The sequence below is a fragment of the Cynocephalus volans genome, chromosome 8 (assembly GCF_027409185.1).
Source record: "Cynocephalus volans isolate mCynVol1 chromosome 8, mCynVol1.pri, whole genome shotgun sequence".
In the NCBI taxonomy this organism is placed as follows: domain Eukaryota; kingdom Metazoa; phylum Chordata; class Mammalia; order Dermoptera; family Cynocephalidae; genus Cynocephalus; species Cynocephalus volans.
Window position 1 is genome coordinate 109,797,471 of NC_084467.1, and position 14,251 is coordinate 109,811,721.

The window sequence follows — 14,251 nt, forward strand, 5'->3', positions numbered from 1 at the left end:
ACAATGCCTGGCACGTGATGAGCTCTCAATAAATGTTTGTTTGAATGAACGCAACTCTAGATTGTATCTTTGGTCAGTTAGGGAGATGCCTTTGGGTCTCAGTTTTTCGTTTTCTATTAATTAAAAAAAGTATGTGTTTTAAATAAATAATAAATGCGTATTCTACAAAATTCAGAAGGCGGGCTGGCGGGTTAGCTCGGTTAGAGCACGTGTTGTTTAACACCAAGGTCAAGGGTTCGGATCCCTGTCTGTACCAGTCAGCTGCCAAAAAAAAAAAAAAAGCAACAAAAGGATATTACAGTGAATGTCTTTCTTTCCTTGAGAGGCAATCAGTGTTACTAGTTTCTTGTGCATTTTTTTTTTTTACAAGATATTCTGTACTTAACATATGTATATATTTTTACCTGGTTAATAACACACTACACGTACTATTTTGCAACTTCCTTTTATATAGTCTGGAAATCTTTGCATGACAGCACATGTGATCTGCCTCACAGTAATAGTTTCATAGTGTGCCTGAGGGATATAAGATATATTTAACCAGTCCTTTAACATTATATTGATATGCAAGCATACTTCATTCCACTCTACTATGAGTATATTTGTATGATAAAAACTTAGGGATGCAAATAACAGGTTAAAGAAGTGTGTGCATTGTTTTTTTTTCATTTGGATATATGCACTTTTGCAAATTCCCTTCCTCTCAAACTGATTTTTCTCATTTTCATTTCATCTGCAATGTTTGAGAAAGATTTTGGCAAGTATAGTATTACCCAATTGCCTTCCACAGAAGTTTTGCCAATTTTCTCTCCCATCAGCGATGTCTGAAAAGGATCAGTTTGCACACTTGCACAGTGTTATCAAACTTATTGTTTTTTGACAATCTGATAGTGTAAACGGTATCTCACTGCAATTTTAATATTCATTTCTCTTATATATAAGTTTGAGAATCTTTTAATATGTTTAAGTGACAATTGCACTTTTTTGGTAAATTATCTGCTTTATACTTTGTTCATATTTTTATTGGTTGTTGGATCTTTTCTTAATATTTGCTCTTTGTATGGAAGTTAAAAATATTTTTTCCTTTTCCCAGTTTTTCCTATGTCTTTTTACTTTGTTTATGGTAATTTTTTGTTATACAAATATTTTTTATTTTTACATAGGTGAATTTATCAACATTTTCTTTGATAACTTCTGGATTTCAAACCATATTTAGAAAAGGCTTCCACTACCTAGATAATTTTAAAAACTCCTATGCTTTATTTAAACACTTTTGTACTATCTTTTTGTGTATGTATTTGATTCATCTGGAATTTATTTCGGTGTAAAGTTGTGAGCTAGGGATCCAACTTTACTTTGTTTTATCCAATCTTATTCAAAGACCCCATATTTTCTCCTTTTTGAATGCTGTCTTTATAATACACAAATTGCCACATGTATTTGGTTTTATTTCTGGATTTTTCACTTTGTTCCATTGATATGTCCATTCATATTCTACCATACTGTTTTTTAAAATTGATGTACCTTGTGTTTTTTACCACAATTGAAAAATTAATGTACAATATACATGCAGAAAAATGCACAAATGATAAGCGTACATCTTGATGAATTTTCAGAAGTGGAATACATTCTTGTAACCAGCACCAGGTCAAGAAACAGAACATACCAGTGCCCCAGAAGCTGTCCTTGTTCCCTCCCAGTCACACTCCCTTCAAGGATAGCCACTCTTCCAACTCCTAATACCATAAACTAGTTTTGCCTGTTTTTGTGTTTTATATAAAGAGAATCACAGAGTATGTACTCTCGTCTGGCTTCCTTTGTTCAAATTATTTCTGTGAGATTCAACCATATTGTTGTGTATAATTTTAGTACATTTGTTCTCATTACTGTATATTATTGTACTATGGGAATACACTATAATTTACTTTTATGTCCTACTGTTAATGTTATTTTGATTGGAATCATATTTTCAGATTTCCTTGGGGATTGTTGTTGTATTTATGATACAGAATCTTCTCATACATTTAAATCATTGATGTCCCATCAGTAGCATTTTAAAGTTTTCATTCATGTAGAATTTACATTTTTCTTGTTAAGATTATTTCTAGGTATTTGAGTGCCTTGATTTCTATAGCTAGTTTTACTTTTTTTTTTTAATCTGGTGGCTGGCCAGTCCGGGGATCTGAACATGTGACCTTTTGTTATAAGGCTGTGTGTGGTCTAACCAACTGAGCTAACTGGCCAGCCCTATTTTTACTTTTTTTTTTTTTTTTTAAAGATGACTGGTAAGGGGATCTTAACCCTTGACTTGGTGTTGTCAGCACCATGCTCACCCATTGAGCTAACCGGCCCACCCTATATGGGATCCGAACCTGCGGCCTTGGTGTTATCAGCACCACACTCTCCCGAGTGAGCCATGGGCCAGCCCCCTATTTTTACTTTTAAAAAAGTAAAAAGTATTTGAAAATAGTTCAATTCCAAGGAAGAATGTCTGGTGTTGCTGTAAAAAGCACAGGTCTACTTTATGGGCCCTCATCTTCCAGCTCCAATGGGGGTGGGGGTGGGCAAAAAGGAGGAAATGAAGTGGCAGTCCAAAAAGAGGCATTAAAAATTAAACCACAGAAGGAATTTCTTAATCAGAGCAGTGAAAAGCAGGTGAAATCACTTTTCCTGGAAAATTTTAAAAAGAGGGTTGACTTCTAACTGGGTATAGAGAGGCCGGGGGAGTTGAAGGTATAACTTTAGGTGAGGTGATTCCAAACTCACTCTCAAGTCGCTGTGCATTTGGGATTTGTCATGTCTTTTCCCCTCTATGAGCCCAAATCAGGATTGAAAGGTTGAGTTGTGATTGGGTGAATTGTAATTTATTTATTTTCATCTCCAGTTCCTAAGAGTCTATTCTCTTTCCTTCAGGGGTGTTCTGAACAGGCAGCAGGAGGCAGTAGATGAAATGAGATAACATGAGGTCTGGGTTGCCCAGAAAGTTCAATGAACAGGTGTTTCCACTCAAGAAGCCAAAGCAGGGGATATAGTCTTTGGCTACAAGTCTGGGCAGTGAGGGGTTCTCAAACACAAGTAGCCTGGCTCCAGAACCCTGGATGCTCAGAGTTCCCCTCAAGTACAGCGTGAAAACGATCCATTCAAATGATATTCAGCTGTCTTAAGTCTTCGAAAAACAGTACTCATCTCTCTTTTTGCCCATCGTAGGTATTACTCCTTCCTTCCCCGTTAATCAAACCTCTTCACTAGAAACCAGCAACTGGAAGCCTGAGCCTTAGTATCATAATTTATGCTGGTGCTACCATTCAGTCTTTAGGTCAGATTGATGAATCGTGGCAAGTGCCCTAGGAGAAAGATTCTCCTCAGTGTCTCTGACCACCACCACCCAGCTCGAAGTCTTCCCATGTAGTTCCCCTTAAAAATCAGTGTAGAGGAACACGACTCAGGAGTCCCTGGTCTCAGAAGCTCTCCAGCCTGAGTCACTACAATGCTCACTTCATAGAGGAAGAGTCCCACCCAAAGGTTTCTGCCTCTCCCTGAGAGTGGGTGCTGGTGGGAGAAGGGGTCAGGGGAAGGGAGAATGCTGGAGGCAATAGTGTGTTTTCTTACAGAGCTCATCCTACCACCTGCTCTTACCTGTGCTAACATGTACTTCACACTGTAATCCTTCCGAGCCTTTTCTCCTTGCCTCTAATGGATACTTTCAAGCAAAGGTAGCCTAAACCCTCAGCTTTCCTCCTGCAACCTGAGGCTTCTCACAGCAGAAGTTCTTAACCTGTGCTCCATGGAGTATGTGAAGGCTTCAGAATGCCTGGATAATGTATAAACATTTTTGTTCACAGCTTACACCAGAGGGGAATTTATAGCTTGCACCAGGTATTCTTAGAGGGGTCTGTGATTCGAAAAAGTTGAATTGCCTTTCAGAGCTCTCATCTCTTGAATCAGGGATTCAGCACAGCAAAGGAAGTAGAAGTCAGAAATTAGAGAATGTATCAGGGACAAAAATGGAGAATGCTGAAATGGTGCCAGAGGGTCTTTGGGTCCAAAGTTCTCCCAGCTTAGGCAAGACCATGTCTGAAATGGAAGAGAGGAGGGGTGGGAGGAGGGTGGGATAGGATGACCTCAGGAAGGTTCTGTCAAGCAGCGGTAGGCAGAAGGTGAGCAGGGTCAAATTCTTCTCAAATCTGAAACAGCTCACAGATTGTTCCGATATACTGGGAATTCCTGAGCATTCTCTGTCTAGCCTAAGAGGTTGTTGAGGTTAGAACCCAGAAAAGGAAGTTGGAAATCTGAAGCCTCCATTTTTAATCAATGAGAGGGTCCTTTGCTGGGAGCCAGTCATTTCACTTCCATCTATCTGACCCCTGTAATTTCTGTTCCTTTCTACCAGTCCCTGAGGCAGAGGTAGTTAAGGACATTGGGAGAAGAGACTGAGAAGAAAGTAAAAACAAAACAAAAAACCCCAACTTTCTGAATCCAAGTGCATTAGAGTGATAGAGTGAAGGAAGCTGAGGATCAGCAAGTGATCCCGGTGCACTCTAATAAAAGTTCACATTGGGTGGACTTCACCTTTCTCACAGGCCCTGTCCTGCAACTGAGAGGCCCTGGGAGAGGGCAGTGTGGCAGAATGCACATGGCTGAGTCAAATGCAGTCCTCTTACTAACTAGCTCTGTACCCTCAAGCAACTGAATCTATTTGACTTGTAGTCAATAAGCTAAGAGGCCTATCTACGTTATAGGGTTGATGTGAGGATTAAATAAAAAAACATAAAACCACTGGTGTAGGATAGGTCCTCAGTAGATGTGATTTTCTTCTCTCTGTACTACTGTCCCACCTGGGCAAACCCTCCATTGGGTTGCCCCACAGTGTGATATAACACCCCCACACATGCAAACCACACGCTCATGTCCCTGGCTATATTTGCATACTTATTGGCACAAAACAGCCTGTACAGTCGTACCTTAGCTAAGGGCATCCTGCTCAGACAGACAAGATAAAGGCCTGGCTTGCTGATGATTGGACAAGCTGTGGACGTGCTCATCACAGTGACCTTGTTACGTTCACCCCTTGAAGGTATCCTGGAAAAGCTGTGAATGGAGAATGACGGGTTGTACCGGGGAGTACCTCCACAGGCATTTCCCCAAGATTGAGTGTGTTTTTTGGGGGGACACTTTGTCCATGGCTGCCAAGGAGACCCTAGTTTATGCCCAGGGTCATCGTATCTGGAGATGTGCTCTCCAATATAGTAGCCCCTGGCCACATGTGCCTATTAAGCACTTGTAAAGGTAGCTAGTGTGACTGAGGAATAAAAATTTTTATTTATGTAATTTTAATTAACTTAAAATTTAAAACATACCTGATTCAGTTATTGGAAAACTTTTAAGTATGTTTGAAGCAACTTGGATGTGTGAATCTACTTCTTTCAACAGAGAATTTTATGATATCTAAATACAGATAAGGTATTCCTGGTGAAAATTTAAATTCCTGGTGACTGAATTGAGATGTCATATAAATGTAAAATATACACTGCATTTCAAAGACCTAGTGTGGAAAAATAATGTTAAATATTTCACTACTGACTTTTATATTGATAATATATTGAAGTGATAATGGTTTGGGTACGTTGGGTTAAATAAAATATAGTATTAAAATTAATTGTATCTGTTTCATTTTGATATTTTTAATGTGGCTACTAGAAAATTTGAAATTACACATGTGACTTGAATTCTCTTTCTATTGGGCAGTGCTGCTCTCTGGAGACTTTGGGCAGCAACACCTCCCCTCGCCAGAAAGTCATCTTTTCTCGACTGCCTCAGAGGCTTCCCAGAGAAGATTTCTCTGAACGGCAACGCTATTTCTCCCCTTATCTGCATTGCAGAGAGGGCAACTAGAATGAGAACCTCCAGCCCCCAACTCCCAAGTCCCAGCCTAATAAGTTGCTGGTGGAGATGAGGGGGAGGGCTGTGCCCTGGGAAACCTTTCTGGCACATGATAACTGGAGCTGGGGTGGGGGTGGTTGCTGGGATGCTAATGAGTTGCCTGTGCACGGGGGCGGGGAGGTTGGAGGCTCAGGGATACACCCATTTCTCAAGAATGTAGGTTTATCCAGCTTCACTCTCCAAATGGCCAGTTCTCAAAACTCACCTCTGGCCCCACCCTCAAATTCCCATTCCTGTCTCACTAAAGAGCTTGCATGCCTGTGAAGTCCAGCTTTGTCTCCTCAGTGGCACCTGTTCCTCTTACCTGTAGGGACAGTTTGAGCTGGGAATCTTCTAATGAGTGGGAATTTAGGGAAGTAAAGTCTCCTCAGAATGAGGACAACAGTGGCAGGGAATCGGCTAGGAAGCTCACGATGCTTGCCTGTGGTTTGGTGTGGGGTGAGTGGGAGCTGCAGAGAGTGCAGAGAAGCTCAAGGATACTGGGCAGATGCTGCTGCAGAGAGAGAAGGGCTGGCTCCCCAGGGTGGTGTGATTCTCCACTTCTCAGTCCCTCCTCCCCTCTCCCTTTCACTCCTCCCCTTCTGTTGATGCTGAGGCTGCTGCCCTGTCCCTTGAGCTCCCAGCATCTCTACTTTTTTTTTTTTTTTTGGCTTTGCTTTGCCCTCTGAAGCACTCTCAGTGGTAGTCAGCAGTTCCACCTCCCACTCTGCCTCCCCATCTGGGGTCTCCATATGTAAGTAAGTCGGTGACCTCTATCCAGAGACAGCTTCCCCTGGGGCTGCACTTAACACAGAACATAAGCAAGCTGCAGAAGGGTGGTGGAAATTAAATAGGCAGGCAGTTCTGCTGCTCCTCGCTTCCCTCCACTTTTCACTACAGCTTGCTGTGCCCCTCCTCCCTTGTTCCTCCAAGCCCAGTCCTACCGTATTCTGGGTCTCTCTTCTTAGACAACTACAGATTCTCTCTTTTGTTAGTCATTTCCTAGGAGTTCCCTTCTGGTTTTCCCCCAAGGGCACTAGGGATCTGTGACACAGGAATGATGGGGAGATCCCACTGAGAAATGAGAAAGAAGGGAAGGAGCTGCAGAGGGATCTCCTGGAAGGTGGAGGATCTCTCCAGCTCCAGAAGATGGAGAGTGAAAGAGAAAGGATTGAGTCTGAAACTGGGGCTGAGGGTGCTGATCTCTCAGGCATGGTGAGCCTGCTTAACCTGCTTGTCAGGCTGGGTTAGATGGAGGCAAGACCATCGGGATACATGATCAAGAGGCAGGCAGAAGGGTAGGAAGCGGGGAGAAATAGAGTGAAGTAAAGAAAACTCCAGAGATCATGTTTAGTTTTGGCTCCTCCTGTTGTGCCCCTTGGCAGCAGGTTTAATGACAGAGAAAGGTGAAGGAGGCTCATGCAGACACAGTGCTGGTGTATAGTCTGTTCTCACCCATCCCACACTCGCATCCTGGTCCTCTCCTTAGTCTGAGGGTCCTGGGCTCTAGTTCCTTGTGCCTGGGGGCTGTGGTGGGATTGGGGAGCAGAAAAGAAAAGAGACTGCCTGGTTGAGAAGAGACTCCAAGAAGCAAGTGGCACTTCCCAGATCCACCTCTGAATTAATCTCATAGCTGTGGTCGGCAATCGGTATTTGTTATTAAAGGACATGTGTGTTAAGAAAGCTTAGTGGTTAGCATAGAAGACTGGAGCCTTGGTTATGTTTCCTGCTTTGGGTGTATGGGGGTGGGGTGGGGAGGAGGGTGCAGTGGTGAAGAGAGGGCTGGGCTGACTACAGGGTCTATATGGTCAGCTCCCGGGGACCCTCAGAGAAGAGATTACAATGCTATCCTTGGGCTGGAAAAGCTTGCGGAAGCAGACTCTTATCAGGAGGCATTGCTGGCACAATGCAGGCAGGTGGGAGAACTGAGCTGCTTGGAACTAGGTTCTGGTCCAAGTGGCCTTGGTTCTGTCTTCTTTGGTATCTGAAACTGACTTGGCCAGGTCCCCAGAGTGGAAGGAAAGATCAGAAGAGCTTGGCAGTGACCCGGTTACCCCCAGAGTTCTTATCCCCAGATGGCCGAGGTGCCACAAAGTCAAAGGTCATGTGATGTTTGACCCGGCCCTTGCCCTTGCTCCAGAGGGCAATCAAGCCAAAGCAGAGGGTCACGGAGGTGAGGAAAGGAAGGAAGCCAACTGCCAGCACCATAGCCACACCTCTGCTATCCAGAAAGAAAGGCCCTGGGATCCCTGGCGTGGTGATGTTGGAGTTGGAGAGAGTGCCATTTGGTGGTTCAACTTGGGTTACTTCCAGCCAGGTCCTCAGGGAGTCATTTCCAGCCACATTGCTGACCACACAGACATAGGCCCCTCTGTCCCGCAGCCGCACTGAGCGGATCTCCAGCGTCCCATCCTCTAGGACCCTTACTCTCCCAGCTCTTCCCAGCCAAGCCCCCTGAGGCCTCATCCAGGAGACAGTGGGGGCTGGGTCTCCATCTCCAGAGCAGGAGAAAATGGCATTCCCCCCCTCCTCTGCAATGACCCACCGAGGCCCAGACTTTCGGATCAGGGCTGGTTTGCAAGTGAAGTGCCCTGGAGGTAGGATGTCTGAAAACTCCCTCAGGTTTTTCCCCTGCACATGCTGGGGGCCTGCACAGGCAGGGGGGGATGTGCCAAAGTCCAGGTGGCGGCGGAGCCGGAGCAGCCAGAGGAGGCGGCAGTCACAGGTCAGGGGGTTGCCAGACAGTCTCAGGGTGACCAGTTTGTCTGGAGAAGGGAAGGCTGTTTCCTCTAGTGTCTGAAGGGCATTATCTGCCACATCCAGGAGGTGGAAGGCAGTCAAGCCATGGAAGGCGTGGGCAGCGATGGAGGTGAGACAGGCCCCTGACAGTCGGAGCTCCTGGAGCCGCACCAAGGGGGTGAGCCTTCGGGCTGGGATGGCTGAGATAGGGTTCTGAGATAGATCTAGGACCCTGAGGAAGCTCAGGTGGTGCAGTGCTTGGAAGGGCACTGAGCTCAGATTGCAGCGGGTGATAGCTAGACTGCTAAGATTGAGCCCAACCAGGCTCCCAGGGTCCAGAGCCTCCAGAGATGGCCAGTGGTGGATCTCCAGCTCTGTTAGCTGCCTCAGCCCTTGAAGTGCCCCTGCCGGCAGCCTCCCAATATCCAGTTCTCGAAGCCTTAGAGCCACTAGTGCTGGGAGCCGGGTGAGGGCCAGACCGGGCACTGTGCTGAGGTTGCAGCGCTCCAGAGTGAGGGTGCTCAGCTTGGCCAGCCCTGCAAAGGCCCCTGGGGCCACAAATACCAGGTGGTTGTCCCCAACCTCCAGCTGTTGGAGGCTGCCTAGCTCCCCAAAAGCTCCATCTAGGAAGAGGACAATCTGGTTAAGGCGGAGGTCTAGCAGTGTGAGGGCAGACAGGCCTGAGAAGACGCCAGGCCCCAAGATTCGGAGCCGATTGCCCTGCAGCCTCAGGGTGAGTAGGTTTTGTAGGCCATGGAAGGCCCCGGGCTCCAGGGTGGAGAGCTGGTTGTAGCTGAGGTCCAGTTCCTGGAGCAGGCCCAGGCGGGAGAGCATTCCCCGCTGAAGCCCCCACAGGCGGTTCCCACTCAGGTCCAGGAGTTCAGTGTCCAGCGGGAGTCCCCCGGGCACAGCCTCTAGTCGCCTGTGGGCACAGAGCACTGCCCGGGGCTGGGAGGTGCAGTCGCACACAGCAGGACAGCTGCCACCGCTCCCTCCAGGCAGGAGCAGCAGGAAAAGAAGGGGGCACCATGGGGGCCAGGCTTGCTTTGGAGCTGTGGCCGCATCCATCCCTTCTTCAATCCTGGAATAGATGATAACATGGCCATTTTTTGGAAAGTGGCTTCAGATGATGGTGACCCCAAGCTTCCCTGGCCCTCCTTAGAGAGGGGAGAAATTGGTATATCTGTCTCAGCATTGCCAGCAACTAGGGCACAGAACCAGGAAGAATTCTGGTGCACCACTTCCCTAGGACTTCCTGGGGCTCCTCTCTGGGGAATCTCTACTTTCCTCCCCTTCTAGCCCTGGATAACCAGCCAAGTGTTTACTGTAGCTCATGGAACCCTAGTCAAGCCTGATTCCTGTGGAGAAAGTTTTGTGAGAATGGCACAGGTAGCAGCAGGGAAGTAACTTTGAGTCTCCCTGTAATGGGTTTTTACCAGTGCCTGTGAGGTCTAGGAATGCCTCAGGTCCCTTCTCCCTGATATCTGCTCTCCCCAAGCTCTGCTCTGTCCATCTCTGCCCTCTCTTGTTCGCCCTATTATGTACCCATAGCTTTGCCTAAGGCTCAGGGAGATCACATCCTCAGCTAGAGTTCCCTGTCCTGATTGGAGAGAGGTCCTCACCTTGACTAAGTCACCCAAGGCTGGGACACATGCAGGCCTCAGCTCTGCCCCCAGTCTCTGCCCTCCTCCAGCCTGGCCCAGGGCCTGAGCCCTGGACCAGCAAGATCCAATCTCCCCAGAATGCCTGTGTGGCCTACAGCCAAGCTGTGCATTAGCCATGGCACAAGATGCAGGGGGCACTTGACTGGGGAGCTGGGGATCCCTCCTCCCCTACAGATGGAGCTGGGGTGTATAAGGGACACAAAGGATGCCCACGTTTTAAGTTCTGATGCTCAGTCCTCAATCTTCGACTTCTCATATCCTCCGCAATGGTCTTTTGATTCTAGTCCAGTGTGTGAATCTGAGGGCAAGCTCTGTTCCCTTTTGCCTGAGCAATACCCAAGAGATGGATGGTGAACTAGGGAGATGTAGATAAGCGAGGGGAGACAGCAGCTGACCAGATGCTGTGGGGTGGGGTGGGGGGAGTCCTTGGCTGGCACTGCAGATGTCTGGGCACTGGCAGTGTGTGGAGCCTATTGATTTAAAGTGGGTTTCTGGGTACCAGAGGCCTGCACAATATCAGGAAGGCAGTTACTACAATGACCACTGGGGACTGGCTGTGGTGATAGAGGAGAAGGGGTCCGCGAAGTGGTGAGAGTCCTTCAATTCACCCCGTTCAGTGCCAACTGGGACCTTAGGCGAGGGGAGTATTGGAACTGGCAAGGCACGGGCCCCCTGTGAGGCAGCATATCTGAGTTGCTCCCAGCTGCAGATCCCAATTGATCCCTTGGGCTTTTGGGCTTTAGGCCTTCTGGACTCTACAGAGCCTCGTTTCTACCACATACCCTATTTTCTCCCATGTGGAACTTGGCAGAGGCAGTTTAAGAGACAGTGTGATTTCTTCCCCTTGCCTACCCACTCAACACTCTCCTCTAGAAGGATCGTTCTAGTGGCTATTCCGTAGCCACTTCAGAGGATTGTAGTAGTTTGGAAACTAAAGAAAGAGTCCAGAAGAGCAGAGAGATGCAGAAAACCATTCTGGGGCTTGGGATGAGAAAGAATGGCCTGGGGCCAAGGCTGCTGACCTAACAGGTATCAGTGGCATACTAAGAGTTCTCCAGGGAGAAAGTGTCCCAGCCCCGCCCCCATTCTCCCCGTGCCTGTTCTGGGAAGTCCACCTGACAGCTAGCTTTTCATCACTACTGCTGCAGTTCCTGTTCACCCTTTGGCTCTACATTCAGCAAAAGTGCACTGAAGCATGTACCCTGCTGTCCTCCTTCCTGCTCCTTTGAGTTTCCTCTTAGTTGCCAAAGCCTGCCAGGCCAGGGGCTGGGGGCTCTGGGGCCAATCTGCGTTATTTAGAAGGCAGCTAATTTAACCACAAACTTCCTTTGCCAACCTCCAAGGCTACAGGACTGGCTTCTGTCCACTTGGCAGGAAGAGATGGGTGTCAGAACCACTTTTTTCTCTCCTTCAGTGGGGTGGGGTCTGGGACATCACCCCCTCAAGGACAGCGATCTTTCTTCTTGTCTCTATGTGGCAGTCCAGGGACACATTTGAACAGGGATATCCTCTTTAGAGCATACCTGATTGAGGCATGGGGAGGGGGCTCCTGGGAGCAAGATTTCTGGAATACCTGCATTGATTGTGGGGGAAACCCCTCCCAGAGCTAGAGAGAGCACTGGGGAGATGGAAGGGAGGTCTCCTTGGAGTCCTTCCACCCAGGGGCACGTGGGACATTTTAGTTTCCCCATCAAATTCCTGTGGGACCAGGATTAATGATGAGACTGGGGTTGGGGCACAAACCCTCTTGCTTTGACAGGCACACTGGTCTGGCCTTGCCTCTGAGAATGTTATGGGAAAGGGCAGTTGCAGCTTCAGGACCGAGGGTAAGGGCACTTACCGGAGAAGCTGGAGGGTGGTATCAAGTTGGGCACTGCATCTGTCCGTGGCTGGGAGCCCCATCCCATTCGAGCTGCACCTTGGCCCCGCACCTCCCCTGTGTGCCTCACTCCCCACTGCCCGCTGCCCGCCCGCCTGCCTGCCGCTGCTGCTGTTGCTGCTGCTGCAGCTGCTCCGCCAAGACAGAGGTAAAGAGCCAGAAAGCATTTCTCCTTTTCTCTCTCTCTCTCTCTTTTTAAACCAGATGAGAATGAGTCTGCAGCAACCCTGTTGGTGCAAAATAAATAAATAAGGCAACCAGGGAGGGCTGCAGCAAGCACCACTACAGGATGGCGAGTGAGGGGGGAGGAGGGGGTGAGGAGGGAGGCTCTGGTGCCTGGGGAGGGCTCATGCAACAGAGGCAGCTGCGAAGCTCTAAAGGGTCTTTCTGACATCCTGATTCCCCTCTGGGAAGCCGGGGAGCTCTCGGGTCAACCACCTTTCAGAGGATTGTCTTTTGATCTCTCAGATGCAGGGCAATTTGGTACAATCTCTAAATCTAAATGTGCCCTGTGGGTATCATTTGTGGGAAAGTTCTCAGTCCAGAACATCCCCTATGGAACAGTTTGAGACTCCTTCAGTGAGGGTTCCTGAGGATCAGTTCACAAGCCTCTTTGGGGGACTCCTCAGCCTGGGGAGAAAGTAGCGGGGGCTAGAAGCCTTACAATGCGGATGGATTGCTGACCTGGAGACCTGGGTCTCCACACAGGAATGAGACAGCAGGCATATGGGTAATCTTATTTAAGGCTCCCCTACTCCCCAACACACATACTGTTTACCTTTAAAATCATTTTGTAAAGAATGGCACAAGTTGGGGTTTATGTTTACCCAGCCAAACGCCTTCCCTGAGAGGGGGAAAAAAAAATCCCCCTCCCATCATTTGCTGCTTTTCCCTCAGAAGAGGGTTCACAGCTATTTATAAAGCCAAGAGAAGTTCTAGGGCAAGATCACAGCTGGAGAAACAGGTCTGTCCTCTGTCCCCTGGTCTCCTCCTCCATGCTGGAGTCAGCGGTCCCCAGTCACAGAGTGGTGGGTTTGCATCTGCTTCCTTTCTCCATAACAAGAGTAGGGCTGAGGGGCAGGGCTAGGAAAGTCCTCCCAGGGTCTGTCCTTGGCCTTTTGACTGACCAGTGTCCAGCCATCTCTGCTTCTCTTGGGGCTTCTCATGGTAGAAGACAGCTGGAGCTGGGATGGAGTTTAGACCACCCCAGGTCTCAGATTGGTGGACTAGAGCACCATGGAAATGTTCTGGGGTCCCTCAGGATTGGGACTCTTCCCTGAGGCCACTAGGCTCCTCTGAGCTGTGACCTCAAGGGTGAGAGATTGTGTCAGATTAAATGTGTCTATAGAGCTGCAAGATTGCAGGTTGAGTCTGAATGTGTTTCACCTGTATGTGGATGTGTGTCTCTGATCAGATCTGTGCTAACCAATAAAGCCTATTTTTAAAGTGCACATAAGAGGTTTGAGTTCTAACTCTATATGTCTGTGATGCTCTTGCCTTCATCGTACCCTATCCCCATACCCAAATCCCATAAAGCAATTATCCCCAGCCCCTCACCCTCATCCCATCCTTACCCTCCACATATCTGTTTTTTTCAAGACCCCAGGAAAAGGGCAGGCTGCCCAGTCACTTCCCTGCTGAGCTAGGAGGAAGAGGGAACGCAGGAAATCTAGAGGTCCAGATTCATATCATATACAGGTCCTTCTGGGCTCTTGCCACCAGCCTCTGAGCTTGATCCATCTCCCCCAGCCGAAGCCCATGGGGAAATGCAATGAGGTATTTCAAAGGCCTGTTAGTGGCTTTTGAGCCCAGAGTTGAGTTCTGTTCATCCAGGGTACCCTGGATTCCCCCACTTTCTTGAGGACACCTTGGTCCTCCCTAGAGGTCCTTATATATCCCACCCACCCCATGCCTCCCAGAAGCTGGGGTGAAAGGGTAAGGGAAATGAGACAGAACAAAGCTGAGGTTGGAGATGGTGTTCCTCCATCCCACCCTCTGGCTGCTGTCCCACTGGCAGGAAAGCCTGTGGGCAGTAAACTAGTCTCAGCAC

The 14,251-nt window shown here is 48.1% G+C and overlaps 1 protein-coding gene across 2 annotated transcripts; it reads right to left on the bottom strand.

Moving 5' to 3' along the window:
• Positions 1–7,282: 7,282 nt before the first annotated feature.
• Positions 7,283–14,239, bottom strand: LINGO4 (leucine rich repeat and Ig domain containing 4). Of its 2 annotated transcripts, XM_063103981.1 has the most exons (3): positions 13,776–14,239; positions 12,163–12,428; positions 7,283–9,739 (listed from the first exon to the last, which is right to left on the bottom strand). In XM_063103981.1, the coding sequence occupies exons 1-3, from the start codon at positions 13,782–13,784 to the stop codon at positions 7,945–7,947; spliced, it is 2,070 nt and encodes a 689-aa protein (XP_062960051.1). In that variant the 5' UTR covers positions 13,785–14,239; the 3' UTR covers positions 7,283–7,944. The 2 variants fall into 2 exon arrangements, with proteins under 2 accessions (XP_062960051.1, XP_062960052.1); XM_063103982.1 differs by lacking the exon at positions 12,163–12,428.
• Positions 14,240–14,251: the final 12 nt, after the last annotated feature.